We start from the raw sequence: 22,033 nt of genomic DNA, 5'->3' as shown, positions 1-22,033 counted from the left end.
CGGAACAGAAATATAAATATTTTAAACAGAGCTTTAAGAATTCCCTGGAGCGCAGGCTGGAGGCCTTTTTGTGTTAACAACGCTGCATGTCTTCTGTTTTAACTTCTGCAGTGTGGTGGTCTAAATTTTACTTCTAATCCGAGACTGTTGTGTGCCTGGGGGAGACTGATAAACATTGCTATAGGTCATCTTAAGTGTCATTATCACAGACATTATCAGCGTTCTCCTAATTTTTTTTAACCATTTTTGGAAGAATAGCACCTATATAGCCATCATCGTCATTACATCATTATGACCAAGAAATGAGGAGAGAGTATTATTCTACAAAGAAACTTGATCACGAATGTTAATTTGCATTTTTTTTATTGTTATATGTTTCAGGGGATGTAAAAGAACTGAAGAAAAACGTAAGTTTGCCATTCATTCGCCTTCTTTAATAATCGTAATGATCATCTTAATCTTAATAATAATAATAAAGATAATGATTGTAAATCATCAATAACAATAAACACTTGATGAAATTAGAAGATCCTCGCAGCTAAGAACACTACTGAAACTAGTAGTTGTAAGTAGGACCTGAAAAAAATTTCAGGCCCGTACGGGATTTGAACCCATGACCTCTGCGATACCGGTGCAGCGCTCTACCAATTGAGCTAACAAGCCAACTGGGAGCTGGTCAATGAATTGGGTGCTTGTTAGCTCAATTGGTAGAGCGCTGCACCGGTATCGCAGAGGTCATGGGTTCAAATCCCGTACGGGCCTGAAATTTTTTTCAGGTCCTACTTACAACTACTAGTTTCAGTAGTGTTCTTAGCTGCGAGGATCTTCTAATTTCATCTTTCCACCGCAGTGCAAATATGTGAATTTTGATATATCTAAATCTTCATTCACTCGGATGTTTATTTGCACCCAATTCATTGACCAGCTCCCAGTTGGCTTGTTAGCTCAATTGGTAGAGCGCTGCACCGGTATCGCAGAGGTCATGGGTTCAAATCCCGTACGGGCCTGAAATTTTTTTTCAGGTCCTACTTACAACTACTAGTTTCAGTAGTGTTCTTAGCTGCGAGGATCTTCTAATTTCATCTTTCCACCGCAGTGCAAATATGTGAATTTTCATATATCTAAATAAACACTTATTTAAAAAATGATATAATGTTAAATGGTTTCTTTTCTTTTCTTTCTTGTGTTGTGTTGGTCTCAGCAGAGTTGAAGGATTTAGCGATAAAGGCAAGTTTAAATTCAACCATTTCCAGTTCCATCTATATTAAAAAATCACTATAGGTGCGCTGAGTTTAACATGAGTTTAGTTGAAGATTGTGAAAGTTGATTCTGTTTGATTCTGTTTGATTCTGACAAAAAATAGCTATCTTGTTGAAAATTACTTTACGAAATATTAACACTTATCACAATATTTACCGTTCCAAGGAGTTGTCCAAATGTCCTTAAGCCTCCCTACAGTCCGAAGGTTGAGCCATAGGGCGCATCGACTTTGAGAATCAAAGCTAATTTCCTTTCTTTTAAGTCTTAAATCTCCATCATCATGAAAACAAAAAACAAAAACATAGAAAACCTTAAACAACTTGTTTCGTTATCTGAATCTTGAACTTGTTCAAAAAGTTTATTTTGCCGCCAAATGTTAAATAATTTTCTTTATTATTTATTTTATTTCATACCTTTCAGTGTATTTACGGTTATTTCTTTAATACCACATGGAGCAATGACATCCTCGGCCTTTCATGAACAAAAAACGTTTGCAAATATCAGTTTTTCAAAATTTTCGCTTGGCCCGGTTTTATGACTCTGTATCTTGCCCCATGAGTGACAACGAAAATCGATTTTACAAGAACGACCTGCTCACTGAGGGAACTAGTAATCAAGCGTACATTTAAGGCCAGTGTTAGAAAATACTTGGATTTTTCTCTTCTTACGTTCCTAGACGTGTGATATCCGATTTCGGCATAGAAAACTCACAGTAAGAATTGCCCATATTGTAGGCGTCGGCTTTCGCGATGTCGTGTGTACACCCATTAAAGAGGAAAGAAATCTTTTGCTCATCCACATTTCGAACTCTTGACGTAATTTATAATTATCATCAGTATCATATTTATTATCCTTTTTTCCTGCCAGGGTAAAATCTTTATTAGCGTAAACTGTGATACAAACGACGCGAAAATTGCTAAATTATCAAGCATCATCGCTGGTGGAAAGAGAACCTACAGATGCTCTTGCGAAGGTACCCTAACAACTGGAGAAGCAATGATGTATTGCTACATGCACTACTGGGAGTGTCAGTCACAAGAGGAAAAACGGAAAGCCGTTTAATGAACAGGAGGGGGCAACAGACGACACGCGACGAGGGTACCTAAGAACCCGAGGGAAATCCCCCAGCTACGCCCTTGTTATACCGTATATATCCATTATTTAATCGTGATCAAGTTCTTGCGTGAAATCGATTTCGAGAAGTTGTCCCTGGCAGCATCAAACTTTTAGTATAAGAAATCCAAAATATCACTTAAAAATGAAAGGATATGGAAGTAAAACAAGAGTTTCGATGAGATAGCCAGCGTTAGAGATGGGAGTGGAAGAAAGTTTTGTGAAACTAAGTGGCCATGTTACCCAGAAAACCTCTCAGTTTTACTACGAACTGTTGCTTTCATATACTTAAATCAGCACTTATGTTTTTTATCAATGCTAAATATAGACTTCAGTCCCTTAGAATAGCTTCCAAAAATATTTTGTTTCACATTATATTTTGTACTAAACGGACGAAAGAGTATTTGTTAGTATATCGAGTTAAAAAGGAGTACTAGCAGCCACAAGTGGATAACACCTAAAATCGCCGCGACTTAAGCGACTGATATTATAACTGTCGGAAATATGGCTCCTAAAGGTAACCTGATGTGAAAAAATAAAATTTTAACTTAACTTTTGTGTATGTTTTTCATCTAGTATGTAATGGTCGTATTATTTTACACGGCTCACACATTTCTTGGGAATCATAGTCACTTTAGTGAACAAAACATTGTTTTTTAGTCGAACAAAGATGACGTTTTATTTCTATGATTCAAATTCATGAAGTAATCAAATAACAATAGGGCAACAGTAAGGACTTTTGTTGTGCTCTATTGAACTCGAGGAACTGACAGTCTTGAACAATGTTCATTTCATAATGCTCAGTGAAACCCTCTAGGACCGAGAAACTTCATGAAGTGGTAAAAATGGCTTCCCTTCTTCCGACCGAGTGAAATGGATTGGGTGGGTTTTTAACGAATTTCACAACCCCCCCCTCCCCCCCCTCCAATCCGCAAAAAAAAAAAAAATAGGGTAGCCCAGCTTAAGAAATTCAAATAATGCTTAATATGAGAGCAAAAACAGTTGACTGCATTTGAAATTGCCTAATATTGCATTGTGCTAAAAAAAAAAGGAAAAAAAAGAGTTCCGACAAATGTAGGTAAGGATTTGTGTGATTGATGGGACTATGAAAACAATGTTGAAAAAATGGCTCTAGTATCTTGCTTTTGAAGAGTTTCTAAATATATTTCATTTCTCATCCTTCTCAACGCCTTCATAGCATTAATGTGAAATTAAAAGTAGCTATTTCGGAAAATGATCCATGCCACCTCTCAAATTACCTTTGCATGAAATGCAATCGAAGATGGCTTATACGAAACCAGTGGATCATTAAAGACAAGAAAATTTAATTTTGGTTTGACCTCAGCCCATCGAAGACTAAAACATCAAGACAATACCCTCTATACCTCATTTGCTTCTACCTGAATATCTCACTGTACACTGGAAAGTGGGGTCGATAGTGATAACCTGGATCAAAATCAAGACAGCATAATCATTTTGTTCAATAATGCTTTATGCATGCGTTATCCTATCAATCAGAGATGGTCATATGATCAGCATTTGAGCATCTCTTTGGTCTGCCTAAGCATGTTTCGCCCCAAGAAGAGTCTAAAGTTGATCTGTTTCATAAACGGCATAATCATACCACCCAATGATGAATACTAAGATCGAGGTCGGGCGGGAGAACATTTATTTCGAAATGGAATCTAAACAGGAAGATAACGCCGAAACCTATGACGATGTAGTTTTCAGAAAGGACACTCCACAGGCAAAGCCAAACGTGGAAACGCATCCGTATAAAGATTCTGATACAGTGAAGCATAACCCATTATTCTTTATCCCATCTGCCATCGCTGTTGCTTCGCTCTTAACAGCCCTTGCCACTTTGGTTTTAGCTGTGGCAATCATGACGGCACGGAGCGAGGCTTCGACAGGTACGGCTACCATTGCTCCTTCCTGTTGTAAGTAAACACTCGTGGGTCTTGATTCATCGAAATTATAAAAGTGGCATTAGTCAAACGCGTACGACACGATAAAGTAAACAATACTTTACTTCGGTCTCGACCATTTAATATCCTGTCCGAAGAGAAAATTAGCGAAATTTCCGTTTCGATATGATTTGAGTATTGTTATTATTAAGATTCCACGAAATTGGGTCAACAAAAGCCACGTTCTTTTTTTAGTTAAAAGCCCAATTTATCAACCAACTACTATCGAATAAAATTTTTATCTCCAAGTTAAAAAATTACTTCTTGAAGAATTTCGTACAAAGTTTGAAATACTTGACCTTTGTTTACTAGAGCTTTCTCCGCACTGATGATTAGTATAGGATTTCAAGTATAAGAAAATGACATTGCTTACAAGGGGCAATCTGTCTATCATGGTACTTAGTCGTAATCATGAACAACATGGGTAATTCTATTATGTCTGCATGATTTGATATTTAGATGAGGCTAAGTTGTGACAACTAAGGGTTGAAAAACATATTTCTTTAACAGTTAATTGGTTTGCTCTCACACAACTCCGATCCGCGAGTGTGGCACATCAAGCATATTGCTGTAAAAAAAAAATTAATTATTCTTAATCAAAACGCCAATTCAAAAAGAGAAAAATAAGTAACTGAAAAACCTATCACTCTTGGATTGATAAATCACATGTATGGGATTGTGATCAATGGCCTTATTTTTTGCTATCTCAAACATGCGAGGATTGAAAGCGAAACAAAGAAAATGTTCGACAAATAGTCATGAGATTTATTTGTATAAGATGCAGGTATATAATAAATCAAACCCTCTGCGTTGAATCATTTTTCTTCTTTTTCCATTTACAAGTATTAAACTTTTTACTCTGTCAGATAAGTCGCAAATCGAAAAGAAGGTTCAGGAGTTGGAGAGGATCCTCTTGGCTCTACAAAAAAATTCGGTAAGAGCAATTTTGTGTTTGTGTTCGTTTTTTTGTTTGTTTTTTCATTAATCGCAGTGATCGAATAAATACAAAAGCTCTCAGATGTATTGTAATGCCTCTTAAAACTAGATTAGTGGTTGTCATCTCCTGAAACCAACAATGATTCACCGAGAAAAAAAGACCGAGTCAGCGATGTTTCCTTTGATCATCGATAAAAACTTTTACGTATTTAAGACTTCGTAAGGGCGGTCCAGTCGACTTGGCTTGAGATACAAACTACCTCCTTCTGTGTTCTAAGATATCTCATGTCCTTCTAGTGAAGCCACAACCCACCTGATCGGATCTCTTTCTTTTTCTCGAGTATAGTGGTGGTCAATTTTTGATCGAGCAAAAGCTTATCGAGACGATGCTAAGAATTTAAATATTATCACTTTGTCGGTTCGTGTGTTTTAGCACGCTGAAATAAACAAATGAAAGCAGCCAATTAAAATCGAGAAGCCATTGCTATGTTCGCGACGCTTTTTTGCCGCGTTCGTGAAAGAAATCAAAGTATTTCTACGCTATTGAAAATGTACAAAGCATAAAAAGTAAAAAAGGTTTGGTAAAGGATAGCTCAGCCGCCAGAAAAGCGCTTATTTCGGACAAAACGCCTGCGTAAGTTCTGTGGCCGGTGGTAAAGTGCTGGTGACGACTTCAAGCCAAACGCATTCAGTGCGAACAATAATGCCAAACTCTCAGTTTAGAAATTTTGCTGTTAATTTCAAAAGATTTATAGAATTTTCCTTTCGAATTTTTGAAATCTCAGATGGCCAGACTTTGTAATTTCACGCAAGTTTCGCTGGATGGTGTATTTACCTTAGGGGAAATAAAAGCCATTTAAGTTGTAGACGCGCGCCTTATTGTTAAAACCCTATTGTTGACACTCCACAGTGATGTAATAGTAATATCTATAATTTTAAAAAATTAAAAAGAAAGGTGCAAAAAAAGTCTGGGTCGGGTCCAAAACAATGTTTTTTCAAATAATTTTTTTTTCTTAACACAAAAGTTTAAAGAAATATTTAGAAAAAAACAAACTTTATCTTAAGCATTTCGAACTCAACCCAAGTGCAGACTAAAACCACTTTTATTAATATAGATTCTTAAGAGACTAAGAGTTTCTTACGATTTCTAAGTTTTGTTTTGATCTAAAGAAATGCGGGAGAGAGAGATTTTGCATAACTGCGCTTGAACAGGAAAATCTGATCCAGAAATTCGGAAGTGAGAAATTTTGCATAACTGCGCTTGAACAGGGAAAACGAGTGCACCTTAATGCATCAAGATGGTAAAAAGGCACGTCGTATTATCGATAAAATTCATTCATACTATGGAGGTTTCGAATAAAGTTGTTTAAAAGTTCTGGATCTCTTAGCACAATAACATTACTGCCAATCAAATTCTAAGAAATTGTAAACGGCGCCATTTTAAATTGAGACAAATCATGATTCATTTTGAATCGATTTGAAGAAACAAGGAAAGAGAGATTTGATAAAACTACACACAAGCAAGGAAAACGTATTTACCCCAATCCAGCCTAACATGGTAAAAAAGCGCATGGTAGTATAAATATAACTTACCTCATACCATGAAACTTTTCTGGGAGTAATGTAAGAAGAGTAATGTAAAATTAGTTCTGTACAAATTTTTCTTGAATTAATGTTAATCAAATTAAAATAAATAAATATAACTTCCCTCATACCATGAAACTTTTCTGGGATATCCTAGTTCTATAACACAACAACCAACCAGAAAATTTGATCCAGACACTCAAAGAATACGTTTTAAAAGCTATCGAAACGTCAACAATGTATTCATTGAGTTGAAATGTTATGGTTAAAGAAAAAGTAAGAATTAAATGACATTTTCCTCTTCTTTTACGATGCTATTATTAAGTTTTTCTACCACGGTTATCCTGATCATCATGACCATCATTGTTATTGTTACAATGCGAATCATTGCAGTTGCCCGGACCTCCCGGACCTCCCGGACCTCCGGGATATAATGGTACTCAGGGCCCTGCAGGATCATCAGGATTACCTGGTGTTCAGGGCCTTCGTGGACCATCTGGGTTCAATGGTACCCAGGGCCCATCTGGATCCGGGGCCGGTTCCTGTGATTTTAAGACTTTAACCAGCACTGGTATGGCAGCAAACTCAATCGCCCAACAAGAAATTACAGCGACGGAACCAAACGTAAGTTTAGTTGAAGATTGTGAAAGTTGTTTGATTCTGACAAAAAAATATACTATTGCAAATTGCTTTACGACATATTAACACTGGAGACAATGTTTACCAGTCAAAGGAGTTGTCTAAATGTCGTTAGGCCTCACCTTGAGCCATAAAGTTGAGTTATTACTCTTTAACCATAGGCCGCATCGATTTTGAAAATAAAAGATAATTTCCTCTCTTTTAAGTCTTAAATCTCCATCATCACGAAAACAAAAAGAAAAGAAAACCTTTAACAACTTGATAATATAAGTTTGTTCTGTTGTCTCACGACAAGGTCACTTGATGTGGAACGCAACGTTTCGACGGCTTACTGCAAGTCTTCTTCAGGCAATGGGTTCGACCGGTTGTTATCCTAAGGAGCGGCAGAAACAAATATTCAAGAAACTTCTCCTCGAACAGAAAGCAGCAAGCAAGTTAACCTCGACACCCAAAGTTGACCAAACAAACTGGGTCATTAACCTGTCTTCCAGAACACTCAGCGACGCAGAAACCACCCTGCTCAAGAAAGGACTAAACTTCGCCGTCACGCCGACCAACATCAGGACCACAGAAATAACCGCGAAGGTAGAAACAACCATCAGACCACTAGACACGGAACAAGCTGACACAGTCCGAAGAACCGTGAACAACGTACTCCAAAAGGCCGTACCACCCAAGCCTAACATCACAGCGGAAATGCGAAATGTGCTAAAAAGTCTCAAACAGGACCACTTTGCTACCAGGTTGCAAAATGAAAAAATCTTCAACGTAAGCGTTGTAATAGTCCTAGCGGCCTCTGAAACCCAAATAATTTGCCAATTTTTTTATAGTAACGTTTGTAAAGGCAACACCACTGTGACTTTCAAGTTTTCCTTCACTCCAAAATAATTATTCGTCTACTCGAGTGTACGGCTGAGCTCTGTTGGGCAAATTTTCTTGGCCTTGGCATCTCTGACATTTTGCTCGGTGATGGATGCCGAATAATATTTTCGGCGGAGATACCTGTCGAGTGATGCCTCCACAATGCGAAGTGAGTAGGCTTCGAATTCTCTTCCATTTTTTTCAGGACTTCAGCGTAGAATTTTGTCAGAATCTTATCCAAATTTCGACGGGCGAAGCGTTACTAACAAACTATTGCCAAATTCCAAGGAACCTCGAATGCTTCAAGCCATAATCGACTCTTCTCCAGGTACAGATCGAAATCTTCTTTTTCTTCTCAGTTTCGACATTATTTCTCGTAAATGTAGTGCTATTATTACAGGCATACAATGTACCTTCTTCCTCACGAATGATGCACAAACTTAGAAAGATCGTTTACATATAACAAGCAGGAAAAAAGGCCTTTTGCTTACCAAATTTTTGAGAGATGAACAAATAATTCTCTTGATAGTGATTAATTGTTTGCAATAGTTCAAGAATAAGCTGGTCCTATTTCTCTCTTATTGTATTAAGAGATGTTTGGTGAACGGTGTCAACATTTGCTAATCAATGTATGAAACTTCAACATGTGTTAATTGCTTTATCTTTTATCTATTTATCCATCTGTTCATCATTTTTTGTTTACATTTTCTATGTTTTTCTTATTGTTTCCCCTTTTCTAGAAACGTCAGAACTTCAAAGAATGTGCAAGAGTTGAAAAGGAACTTCTCTGCATTTAGAGACTACGCGGTAGGAGTAATTCTTAATCATTAGCAGTGATTTGTTAAAAACAAAAGTGCACTGACGTGAAATACATGATTACTTGTATGTACACAAGACTGAGGGCCTCGATAGGACTTTTAACTTGCTGATTATTAGTAAATATGGTATAGAAATATAGATTTTAAACAGAGCTGGTAAATTACTTCCCTGGAGTGCAGGCTAGGGGCATCATTTTTGTATTAACAACAATACACTTCTTCTGCTTTCACTTTTTCAACAGGGTGATCTAAATATTATTTCTAATCAGGCTGTTTTGTGCCTGGGGGAGCCTGATAAATATTACTATAGGTCCTCTCGGGTGTCATTGTTCCAGACATTACCAGTGTTCTCCTAATTTTTTGAACCAACTTTTGCAGCATAGTAGGTATGAACTTTATCATGCAAATTGCACACCTCTATAGCCATCATCATCATTAGATCATTATAATAAGAAATTACAAGTATTATTGTACACAGAAACTTAATCCGGAATATTGATTGACATTTTTTTATTATTATAGGTTTCAGGGGATGTAAAAGAACTGAAGAAAAATGTAAGTTTGCCATTCATTCACCTCTAATAATCATAATGATCATCTTAATAATAACAATAATGATAATGATTGTAAGTCACCATTCATTAGAAAAATGATATGATGTTGAGCAGTTTCTTTTCTTTTCACCCTTGTGTTAGGTCTAAGCAGAGTTGGAGGAACTAGCATTAAAGGCAAGTTTGAATTCATCCATTTCCAGTTGTATCTAAATTAGGAAAAAATTATTATTAGTGCACTGAGTTTAACACAAGTTTCTTGCTTTATGGCAGATGAAAAAAGATATGGGAAAATGAAACACGAGGTAAGTTTCGATACCATCATTAAGAATGTATTGTTATCTGAATCTCTCACTGTTACAGTTCCTATCATCATTATGTTCAAAAGCAAAACGCGGACTGCTCTACTTATTTCACCAACTTTAGTAGGCCCACTTATTCTCTAACTCAATAATTTGGCCCGTTTTATTTTTAGGGCAAAAATACAGAGCTAGAGGATATCCATCTTGCAGTACAGCATGCTGCTCAAGTTTTGATTGGTCTGAATACAAGCGTAAATGAGAGGTTTCTGCATTTTCAACAAAGAATCATGCAACTGGATCAAAAGGTACATATATCTGAATGTATTTTTGTGTGCCATTTCATACCGAATGAATCAACCAACCAGAGACCTAATCTGAGATATCTCGCAATGCCAAGTCACTGCCCTAAGCTGCACAATATCATTGTCTCTTTTAATTGAAGTTAAGCTACTTAATGGTCATCACAAAGTGCATGGTACAGATATGCCTCTAAACCTATTACAAAAAACAGAGACTGTTTTTCATTGTGAGTTAAAGAGGATTTTCAAAGATTGTCAAATGCATGACCCCTCACAGTTTGCAGGAGTCAGTGTTGAACATTCAAATTCAAGCAATGCTACCCCAGCAAATTCTAAATTTTTTTTCAAAATGACCCGTTTACTTTTATTTTATGTCTGTGGAATGGCAGGGGATACTTTTTTGTATCTAATTTCAAGCTTTTAAGCTACAACTTAGCTTATTGTTCAAAAAGTTCTTCAAATCAACCGTATGTACTGGCTTAAAGAGCCTGTTTGAGGGGTGGAGGAGCACAAAAACGTATGATTGAGTCAAAAATAAGAACGATCTAGTGTGATTAACTTCCAAGAGTTTTAAAAGTATCTCGACCATTGACTTAAGGTATAGATATATCAGTGATAAGGGATGGTGTGGTGTAAGCCTATAGACAGATCGATTGATCTTTGGTGACCATTCCATTATCAGTCCAAACTATAAAGAGCAAATAAGTATGATAAAGGTCTCTAATGTAAATCAAAAAAATGAAAACAAACTGTGCATTTCTCACAACCAACTTAAGTCAATGTTGTTTTCCTTCTATACAACTTTTCATATAAGAGCCTCCCATTTTGGCAGTGCCACAGCCACTGTCACTGTTACTTTCATTGTCACTGTCGTGGTCATTGTCTCTGTTACTGTCACTGTCATTATCACTTTTACTGTCACATACACTGTCACTGTCACTGTCACTGTCACATTAACTGTCACTGCCACTATCACTCCAACTGTCACTGTTGCTATCACTGTCACCGTCAGTGTTACTGTTACTGCCACTGCCACTGTCACTGTCACTGTCACTGTCACAGTAACTGCCACTGTCACTTTTACTATAATTGTTACTGTCGCCGTCATTATCACTGTTACTGCCACTGTCACTGTCACTTTCCCTTTCGCTTTTACTATCATTGTCACCTCACTCACTTTCACTATCATTGTCACGGTCAACGTCACTGTCACTTTCACTTTGTCACTTTCACTGTCACTGTCACTGTCATTCTTATTGTAACTGTGCTAATTGTCATTATCACTACAATTGTAATCATTTTCATGATTATCGTCATTGCAGTGGTTACTGTGAATATCATTGTTGTTTTTTTTTTTTAATTGTGTAGGTGAAAAAAACTACTGGCAGCACGAGCATCAGAGGACCACCTGGAGTCAATGGTACTAATGGTGACACTGGACCTGCCGGAACTCCCGGACCTGCCGGACCTCCGGGATATAATGGTACAAAGGGTGACATTGGACCTGCCGGACCTGCTGGACCTGCCGGACCTCCAGGATATAATGGTACTCAGGGCCCTGCAGGACCATCTGGACTACCTGGTGTACAGGGTCTTCGTGGACCAGCTGGGTTCAATGGTACCCAGGGTCCACCTGGACCCGGGGCCAGTTCCTGTGTTTTTAAGACTTTATCTAGCCTTGGCCTACCAGCATCCTCGTTGATCATCCAAAAAATTACAGCGACGGAACAAAATGTATGTTGAGTTAAAGATTGTCAAAGTTGTTTGATTCTGAAAAACGAAAATAAAATCTCTATCTTCTATTGAAAATTACTTTACGACATATTAACACTCAAGACAATATCTATCGATCGAAGGAGTTGTCCAGATGTCGTAAAGCCTCCCTTAAAGTCATAAAGTTGAGTAATTACTTTCTAGCCATAGGCTGCATCGATTTGGAGAATCAAAGCTAATTTACTCTAAGTCTTAAATTTCCATCATCATTAAAACAAAAAACAAAAAAAAAAGAAACGTGTAGGCTGTATTTGTGATATCCGATTTCGGCATGGAAAACTCGCAATAAGTATTGCCCAGATTGTAGGCGTCAGCTTTCGTCGCGTCGTGTGTACACCCATTGAAGAGGAAAGAAATGTTTTGCTCATCTGCTTTTCGAACTCTTGACGTAGTTTATCATTATCATCAGTATCATCATTATATATTTTTTTTGTACATGATTTATTTAATCAGAAACTCGATTCCTTTTTCACCACTAACTTCCACGCCCGCTCCTTTTGCCCTTGCGTTATTATGGGGATACACTGATTACCGGAAACCCCAGGGAAAACCCCCAAAGTTGTGCCTGGTTGTATTAAATTTCACTATGAGAAATCAAAAATATCACTTAAAAAAGAAATTATATGGAAGTAAAACAAGAGTTTTAATGAGGTGTCGCTGTAATTACCTGTAAGGATTTGTGTGATTAATTGGACTATGAAAACACTATTGAAAAAAAATGGTTACAGTATCTTGCTTTGGAAGAGTTTTTGAATATTTCCTTTCCCATCTTTCTCAACGCCCTAAGAGCTAATGTCAGCGTGCATCAGACAAACAGCGGCAAGTCACCCGAAATTCGCTTTTAACTCCACTTTCATATTTTATAGCCCAATTGTTGTGGTGTAGTTTTTTTTGTGAAAATATATTTTAGTTTTCGATAAATAATTTTTTTCGTTCGATCGCTCAAATATGCACATTTTCACCGTGAATATTACCGGAGTTGTGTGACCTCATATAACGAATGTACTTGACCTCCGGTATTTCTGTCAACATAATCCTTTTTTTATTTTCTAAACGTAAACTTAATCCCCTGTCATTATTGAAGCTGGCAGAGAAATAGTTATTTTTTGGTGAATACTTCTGTCCGAGATACTTATCCTGTGTCGAAAAGTAGCATCAAAACAAAGACAGTTTTCACAATGAACGATATAACAGAATCTACTGAGCTTCAAGCTTTTAAAAGCCAAAAGGATGGTTAAAAAGTTAGTGTAAAAATGTCCTTGTGTATTTGTGTTGTTCTATCTTGAAACGAACTCAAAGTCCGACAAAATTTACTTGCTAGCGACTGTGAAATACACCTGGCGTGCCTACTTGTCGCCGTTTACTGGCATAAATTACTACAATTTGTAAAAAAAAAGTCTAACATTACACTCTGAGCTTGTTTATTTAGGATTAATTAGCTGTTTTGATGATCGCATTATGCTCTACTACATTCCGGCCAGATTTGAGTTCCAGTTTATATATCTTCTCCATCTGATTATATCAGTTGCATGACAAGCGTGACACTTACAAATTCAAAGATGAATCAACCTCCGAAATACCAAGAGATGGTTTTTTTTTCCTCTTTGCATGGTTTCTAAAAAACCTTTCAGGAATTACTGCTTTCAGAGAAATAAAATGTCCAGATCCATCAATGATTCCTTTGTCGGCGGAAGTCAGAGAATGGTTACAAAATTCAATTTGATTGACAAGCTACACACTGATTTAGCTAATTGTTGTAATAGCGTCTTACCTCACATGCTAACATGGAGATTTGCTGTCCACTTAAATTGTTCGCTGGTGGAACTTGTGGGTTTAGTTATCGAGAAAACCGAAGTTGCATATCTCAAGTCGTTTCCTTGCATAGTTGTAAAAAAGGAATTTCATGTGACTTGCGGAGTTGCAATTTTTCAGGTCCAGAAAATGAAGTTGATCTTATTTTGTTGCGTGCCGGCATCTTTGAGACGCTAACAGATATCGATGATTTTACAATGTTGGTTGGAGTCGTGGTTCCAATAGTAGATGTTGAGTGCCTAAAGAGGTGTTCGGCCATTGTAAAGGTAGGGTTAAGTCGACTGCAAAAGCCGATAGGGGAATTGGCAAGCGTGTATTACAGATAGTACTTACGATGTCTGGAAAATTAGTACCGCCTGACTCCGGTAAGTAGGCTTCTTACCACCGTAAGCAAAATTACGTGTCCCATCGGTTGGGTATTGGTCAATAGGTTACCAAAAATCCAGACAGTAGCGGAGTTTTCTATACTAATGTCTGAACACTTTGTTGGCCTCCCGCCGTTTGGCGGGACGCGTAATTATGCACACGGAGGTAAAGGGCCCTTCCGCACAAGCTACTAGACGCTGAAAAAACTTGTTTCTCTCCACCAAAAATCACATCAAAATTTGTCCTTGCTACATTTCAAGTTTGCTGCATGTATCATCACCCCCGGGGGAAAATTTACATAACAGGGCGGGGGCGCACGCCGGGAATTTCGAAAACGACCTCTATAAAATTAAAATGGTACCCGAGCCTTATATGCGTGGGAGTGGCAACAATCGATGTCTACCCCTCAAAAGTACCAATTCAAAAGCAAAAAAATGAAAAATCCCCAAAATATTTATTGAACGAAAAACATCTTAAAACATGTCAGGTAGGTCTCTGGTAGTCCACTTAAGTTTGAGGCACCATAAAAGATACCAGATCGCTGATTTTGACCCCCTAGGACAAGCATTCTCACCCATTTCCGACCGCCTTCTCCCCCTTCCTACCCCGTCAACACCTAAAAACAAAGATTTAGTGAAAAAAAAAACAGTGATTTGCCTCAGTCGCCCCCACCTCAAAAATCTAATAATTCATCCCTGAGTTACCTTTTAGACCATTCCAAAATGAGTCTCGTTCCGGAACGAAATGAATTCATACCGCATTTATATGCAAGATAATTTAGCCTGTAAAAGTAAGTGTTTATGTCCTTTCCGTCTTTTTCTATGCTTCCTTCGCTCCTAAAGAGGATTCATAGAGATAGGTGTCGTACTTCGTTCTGGAATGAAAGCCCAAATAAACCCAAATAAATTTTTACTCTGGTATCATGTGGCAACCAGTATGAACTCGTTCTTGAACAAAACTCATTCCGATATCATGTAAAAGGCCCCTAAAAGAACGATTAAACTTTAAATATTTCTCTGTCAGCTTAAATTATGACAGGGGTTAAGTTTCGAAAATAAAACAAAGGATTATGTTGACAGAAATACCGGAGGTCAAGTATATTCGTTACATGAGGTCACACAACTCGGGTAATATTCACGGTGAAAATGTACATATTTGAGCGGTCCAACGAAGAAAAATCATTTCTCGAAAACTAAAATATATTTTCACACAAAAACTACACCACAAATATTAGCACATATTGGGCTACAAAATATGAAAGTAGGAGTGAAATTGAATTTTGGGCGACTCGCCAAAATATTTCAAATTTGTTCGATGGACGTGTAGCATTAAATTGAAATTAAAAGTAGCTATTTCGGAAAAATGTTCCATGCCACCTCTCAAATTAAATAGAGATTGCGAGCATTAAATGCAATCAAAGGTGGGCTCTACAAAACCAGTCAATCATTAAAGGTAAGAAAAATTCAATTTAAGTTTGACCTCAGCCCATGCGAAGACTAAAACCCTCTTTACCTCATTTGCTTCTACTTTGATATCTTATTGTACACAATTTTCTGTGTTTTGTTTTTTCTTTTCTTTTTCTTACCTCTTGGGGTATTGGGGAATTTTGCTGATGTATGAACTCATTCTTTAACAACACTCATTACGATATCATTTAAAAGGCCCCTAAAAGTTTGTTTTTCCCAGAGCATCACGCTCTTATCTCCTGTCTGAATACTATAAATTTCAATAGTGTTGAAGCAACAAACCCGCTTTTAACTGCGTCGCTGCCGCTGAAACAACGATTTGTGACCGCTAAAAGCACATATTCTAATCTTTTCAATTCAACAGAAACAAAAATCGCTATACAGGGTAACGATTCATTTGTGTCGGTATCAATTATTGCGTGACTAGCTTATGATATAAATTGTAGAGGGGAAAACACAACGCAAAACCTGGGCTCCTGTCAAAAAATAATACCCAGGCGTGATGTTACTTTTCGACATAAGAAAAGTATAGTGGACAAAAATATTCACCAAAAAATAAGTATTTCTTAGCCAGCTTCAAAAATGAAAGGGGATCAAGTTTTCTTTATTTTTCTGGCAGAATACGACGTTTATCGGTGTAAACTATGATACAAATGACGCAAAACTTGTTAAATTATCAAGCACCATCTCAGGTGGCAAGAGAACCTACAAGTGCTTTTGCGAAGGTAGCCTCTATATGGGGATGTTAAACCAGCGGCCACGGGAAAACAGATTTAAGTGGCCTGTATGTTACACTGCTTAACAAATTGGCTGTATTATTATAAAAGCTGACGTTTATGTTGCATAACAATGAATTTTTTCAAATTTGCACAATTTTTGTAAGACGCAAATCTATCGACTAAATCCTTTTTGCGATAGATATTTATAGCCAACAATAGAGCTCGCTCAGAGGCGTTTAAGACATTACCATGGTTAAAATTGTGATCATTATCCCGTCAGCCGCGATTCTATGAATTCGACCTGGTCTTTTTTAAAAACATCCTTACTTAGCGAACGTTAATTACTATTGTTGCGCTGTTATTTCAAGAAATCCTGTACCCAACAGAAAAATAAATCACTTTTTTAAAATGTTTTCATGCATAACAGGTTCAACACGAGTAGAGACAGAAAAGTAATCAATCAGTCCGGCCCACTGAAGTTTTGCCTATACCATGACGTCTTGAAACATGGTGTCACGGTCCGATTTTTTGTCTCTGCTATTTATGGCTTTTAGACTCAGTTCAATTGATATCAGTAGCACAGAACGAGCCTCGTGTCGACGTCAGTAGAAGTTTAAATGGCGTTGGTTGAAATGTGTGGGAAAAGTCACAATTTAATGTCGAGCTGTGATGACTTATTTGGATTGAGGACACACATGCTATCAGTGTCATGCAAATTTGAGTTATATGAGCACAGCCTATCGACTCTATGATAAAGGACTGTCGAATAAAACGGTCTAACGAAAGCTTATTCAAAACTGAGCTTTTGGTTTAGTTGAAAAAGCATCGACCAGGACTCCGAGGAAATTCATCCCAGGAAATTTCAGATGGGATTCAAATAAATATGCTCTCTCATCAGTCGCTACCTTCCACGGTTCCACGGGCTGTCTTTTAGACAACTAACCGGAAATGGATCGTATCTGATCATATTTTTGCGAAGATTTCACCGTGAGCAAAACTACCTTTGTATGAGACAGGCTTGAGGGCGCTCTTCAAATCAAGCAAACAAACAACCGGCAGCTAAGGATGTAGTAAAAACGAAGACCCACGAAAACAAAGACGTAAGACCTAAGACTCGAAAACGAATACCCGAAAGCGAAAACCCCTTCACGATCTTGATATAGAAAGTGCGCGTCACGCTTCATGGCTTCACCAATGAAAACAGTTAAAAGCTTCGCAATTTCTTTGCTCGCAACGTGATTATTTATCAGTTAATTAAGGCCAAAAAAAAAAAAAAGAATCGCCTACAATTACATTAAGCGGTAAACCGGAGATCGCTTTATTTTGTTAAATTTTCCCATTTGTTGCTTTCCCTTAATTATTTTATTTTCGAAAACACTAGTATCCTTCAAAATTTCTAACCGCCCACCCTGATGTCCCCATCCTAAAAGTAAATCAGAGAACTGACGCCAGTAGGTGTTACGGCGTTGCTCTTCAGCCTTTTTACAATGGAAGATAATTTCAAGGCTGTACCGTTATTTACAAAACTTTTAAAACTCCATTTTTCATCTCCTCCCTAGTATTAACACTTCGGGGTTGCGGAAAAAAAAGAAAACTTAAGTAGAATGGTGCTTGAGACGCAGACGGCAACGGCAAGAAGAAAAAAAATCTAATTAAAGCGCGCTTTTACGTCAGTGGATTGACTGAAAGGCTATCAATCTAGCATTTTAAACTAAATGTGCTGAAAGGTATAGGGAAACTATCTAAAAGTTAATTGAAAGGTATAGTGGGTATTAGGAAGAATCCAATCAATGAACACGGTTCTTATAGGCACTTAGTTCGCGTTTGATAACATCTATTATATATCATTATTGGTAAGGAAAATAAGGAGTCTTCGTTTTCGCGGTCTTATTGTTAAAAACCGGTGTTTGAATGCATACTTCATCGCTCTCAGAAAGATTAAAACCGAGCTAAAAATTTATAGCGAAAAACCATAACAATCTCGTTATGAATGGGCTGACGCTGACATCAGTCGAATCTAATGATGGAACCTCCAAACGTCTATCGAATCTCAATTCGTTTATTAAACTTGAAAGCTCGTAAAAACTGAAATATAATAAATTAAAATAAGCCTTTACCATACAATATACACTTATTAAAATGTCCTAGACTCGAACATGCGGGGTGTGTATGCAGATAAATCAAAAGAACACATATGTCCTAAGCGTAACAAAACTACACGTTCCGTTGTACACGCTTCGGTATATAAATACAAAGATAAACAAGATGAACATACCTCTTTCCTCGTCGTTACTCTAATATTTCGACAATCCTTCAATCTTTCTCCTCTTCTGACTATAATTGTAAAACACGCGTCTCGTGGCCGAATGAAACATAATGCCGACACTTCGACATATGTCACACAAAGCAAAAGGGTATTGAAAGTCACGCAAATAACTGAAAATAGCCTTCGTCACAATCATGTTAAACAGAGAAATTAAGGGGTCTTCGTATCCGGGTCTTCTTTTATGGGTCTTAGGTCTTTGTTTTCTGAAGTCTTCGTTTTAGCTAAAACCGCCGGCTAAAGTTAGTCAAAGTGTAGCCGATGAAATTATTGCAGAACTACTTCTAATACGAGGCATTCCTTTAACATTCATGTGGAAATTGCAGATGAGATTAAAGTAAATATGTTACACCTTTCACGAGGTGTCTTTGAGACAAATAATCCGAAGGGGATAGAATTTGATAATTTTTTTGCGGAGATCTCATTGTGAACAAGACTGCCCTTTTATGAACATGCTAGAGGGCGCCCTTTAAATCAATCAAACAAACAACCGGTAGAGTTGTCTGAAATACTTGCAGAACTACTTTTAAAACGAGACGTACTAATACAATTACCCTCATAATAGCGAGCGTATATTTCCCTTTATGTTGTCTTAAGATCCACAATACACTAAAATAAAAGTATCCGTAAGAAGCAACTGAGATCCGAATCATATCAGTCTAGAAGTATGACAGGACAAAGTCAATTTTGTGAAGGAGGACCATGCCCTAATTCGAGGTCCGACGAAGTTGAGGCGCGGGGTCTTGGAAAATATAATTGAGGAGATAAATCTAATTGAAATGCGTTATTTGACCTCCTACGTCGCACCCTTATATATAAGAAACAAAGAACGATTTGTGGAGTAGATACTTCGAGAAAAATATTTTCATAAGAACGAAGGGGAATTAAAAGGAACGCATGAAGGAAGTTCCTATCGAAAAAGGAACTGGTCAATCAGATTGCGAAATTTCTGCCAATTGTGATAAAAAAAAATCTTCTAACTCTTGCCACGGTAAGATTGTAGTTTTTTTTTTTTTGGTTGTTGTACGAACTGCCCTACACAAAGAAAAGAACATAATTCTTAGAATTGATGTCTAGAAAATGGTTACTTTTAGTATCCATATTGGAATTGTAAAAAAGTGTGTTTCATCTAATCGTTTTTTTTTTTTTTTGCGCTCTTTTCACGACCAAAACAACGCAGAATTGAGACTCGCGCTGATTTCGACCATCAATGAGAAGCTTTATGATTGACGACAACAGCTCATCTAACAAACCCCACAACTTGATCACAGGGTAAATAAGAATATTTTATAGCTTGTTAACACTGATGTAATTGACCCCTGGAGCCATGGTTTACGATAATTGCTTGGTGGAAACATGGCGTTAAAGGATAAAACTTATAGGGGTGAAGGAGACAAGCAATTTTAACATTTAGATTGTTTGGGATTTTTATTTCCTGGTTTTATAATCCGAAATTTATGTTGTAGAAGAGATCGAAAACATTACATACTTGAAGATAATCTGAAGAGAAGTAAATTAGGGAAAACGAAATACGTGTCTCTAAAATGAAATTCAACGATGATGACTTAAGCTCACTTGCATGTTCGTGTTCCTGTTATTTTTGATGGGGCCGTGTCTGCAGTAACCTCTCGTGGGATAAACCAGCCTAAACAATATGGCCAGCCACCTCTGCTTCAAACAGTTTAATACGCAATACATACTCTTCAAAGAGGTGGAATTACACCAAGTACTCCATGATGACCAAGAAAATGAGGTATTGGCTTGTTTAGGAGCAAAAATATTCCTCTGCTTCAATCATTTTCAAACAAAGTAGGTGATCTTTAATTTTGGTGGTTAGCTTGCAGCACTTAACCGTTTCTCAGTCAACATCGCCTGTGATGAAATGCCGAAGTGAAATAGCGCGGCAAGGCATGAGAAGTAGATAAAAGAGTAACTCCAACTTACGACCACGCTTTCTGCTCGTGTTGTTTGTCTATAGTAAGAATCTCGAAATGTCAGTAGATTCAGTACCATCGATAACCCAATACCTTTGTTAAACAGTTTCGTTATGAGAGGAAAAAAAACAGTGCTATGCTGGGCCCCAACAATCTCCTACCAAAATTTATGCTGAGAGGAGTGTAATGAAAAATATTATTCATGCCATTAAAACTCCTAAATTTAACCGACAAGGTAAAGGAGAAACGCCCCTTAACTTTTAACCCTATAACTCCTAGATCAAATTTGTAATTCTCCTTACTGTCAACCATACAATTCTTATAATGTTATTTTAAAGAATTTAGCAATGAATCAACTAATAATCCCCAAATTGATATTTTTCTTTATTCTCAACAATTATCTGATTGATATTGTGTTGATATTGTAAGGAGAAATTCTGCCTTGGTTACTCATGGGAGTTAAAGGGTTAATTACCTACGTGCTGTTTGTGTTTTACCAATACCCGGATTAGGACACTATGTTAAAGCAAAATTTGCTAGAACGTAAGTTTTTCCATTAAATCACGCACTATGGGTAATGTTCTTAACAAATCACGCGTCACGTAAAAAGGAGTAAGTACACCAAGCTAATACTATAAGTTTTCAACCTATCGGATGTATTATTGAAAATTTTATTGCATCCAACGTTTTTTATCCTGGAATAAATTGCGTTTCACTTGTCATATTGCTTTTTGTTAGACAAATAAAAAAGACTTACTTATTGAAACTAGACGCTCCGAGAGCGTTTACTCGGACTTCGTATCGCAATCAAATCGTACTTTACAAGTATAGAACACAATAAAAACAAATCAAAGAATCAGGATATTTAACACAAGGGTTAAGCTTAGGTATTTACTATTCAAGTTGCTTCGTTTAGTATCCATGAACTTATTTTCTGAGAATTTCTTGGTAAATGAAATAAGCGTATCCCAAGGAAATTTCCATTCGGGAATGCATCTCATCCCGTCTTAATTGTCGAAACAATCGGTTTTTCTGATGGGTCGGTAAACAACCGGAATTTCTTTCCTACTTATGACGATTTGATCCAACTCATCCGTTTTTTGCCTTTTTTTAATTTACAAGATCATGGTTCATGCCCTAGATAGCACTGGCATAAATCGATCACCTTAAATGTGTTATTATGAAAACTGTGCCAAAGACAAGTTTAAATAGTTTCTCTACGATCCTTAAGAACAGGATAATGATTAATCGAATCAGTATGTTCACGTCCTTTATCCCGTAATTATGTGCGGAAGACAGATAACAAACAT

General features: G+C 37.1%; 1 protein-coding gene and 1 long non-coding RNA gene across 2 annotated transcripts; both read left to right on the top strand.

Moving 5' to 3' along the window:
• The first annotated feature begins 8,390 nt into the window (after positions 1–8,390).
• On the top strand, positions 8,391–9,906 carry LOC149042836 (uncharacterized). Its single transcript, XR_016188353.1, has 4 exons — positions 8,391–8,529; positions 9,101–9,167; positions 9,701–9,733; positions 9,874–9,906. It is a non-coding gene; the product is annotated as an uncharacterized LOC149042836 (long non-coding RNA).
• A 100-nt stretch (positions 9,907–10,006) lies between these two features.
• Positions 10,007–12,535, top strand: LOC113671336 (uncharacterized). The gene is made up of 3 exons (XM_089212052.1): positions 10,007–10,034; positions 10,205–10,336; positions 11,699–12,535. The coding sequence occupies exons 1-3, from the start codon at positions 10,023–10,025 to the stop codon at positions 12,071–12,073; spliced, it is 519 nt and encodes a 172-aa protein (XP_089068178.1). The 5' UTR covers positions 10,007–10,022; the 3' UTR covers positions 12,074–12,535.
• The last annotated feature ends 9,498 nt before the right edge of the window (positions 12,536–22,033 follow it).

The sequence above is a fragment of the Pocillopora damicornis genome, chromosome 7, assembly GCF_964200805.1.
Source record: "Pocillopora damicornis chromosome 7, jaPocDami1.2, whole genome shotgun sequence".
In the NCBI taxonomy this organism is placed as follows: domain Eukaryota; kingdom Metazoa; phylum Cnidaria; class Anthozoa; order Scleractinia; family Pocilloporidae; genus Pocillopora; species Pocillopora damicornis.
The sequence above is the reverse complement of the archived record's forward strand: the minus strand, read 5'-3'. Positions and strand labels throughout refer to the sequence as shown.

What these genes read in the sequence shown, in the direction of transcription:
- LOC113671336 (XM_089212052.1), top strand. An exon ending in TCATGCAACTGGATCAAAAG is followed by an intron (nt 10,337 to 11,698) that starts GTACATATATCT and finishes TTAATTGTGTAG; the next exon opens with GTGAAAAAAACTACTGGCAG.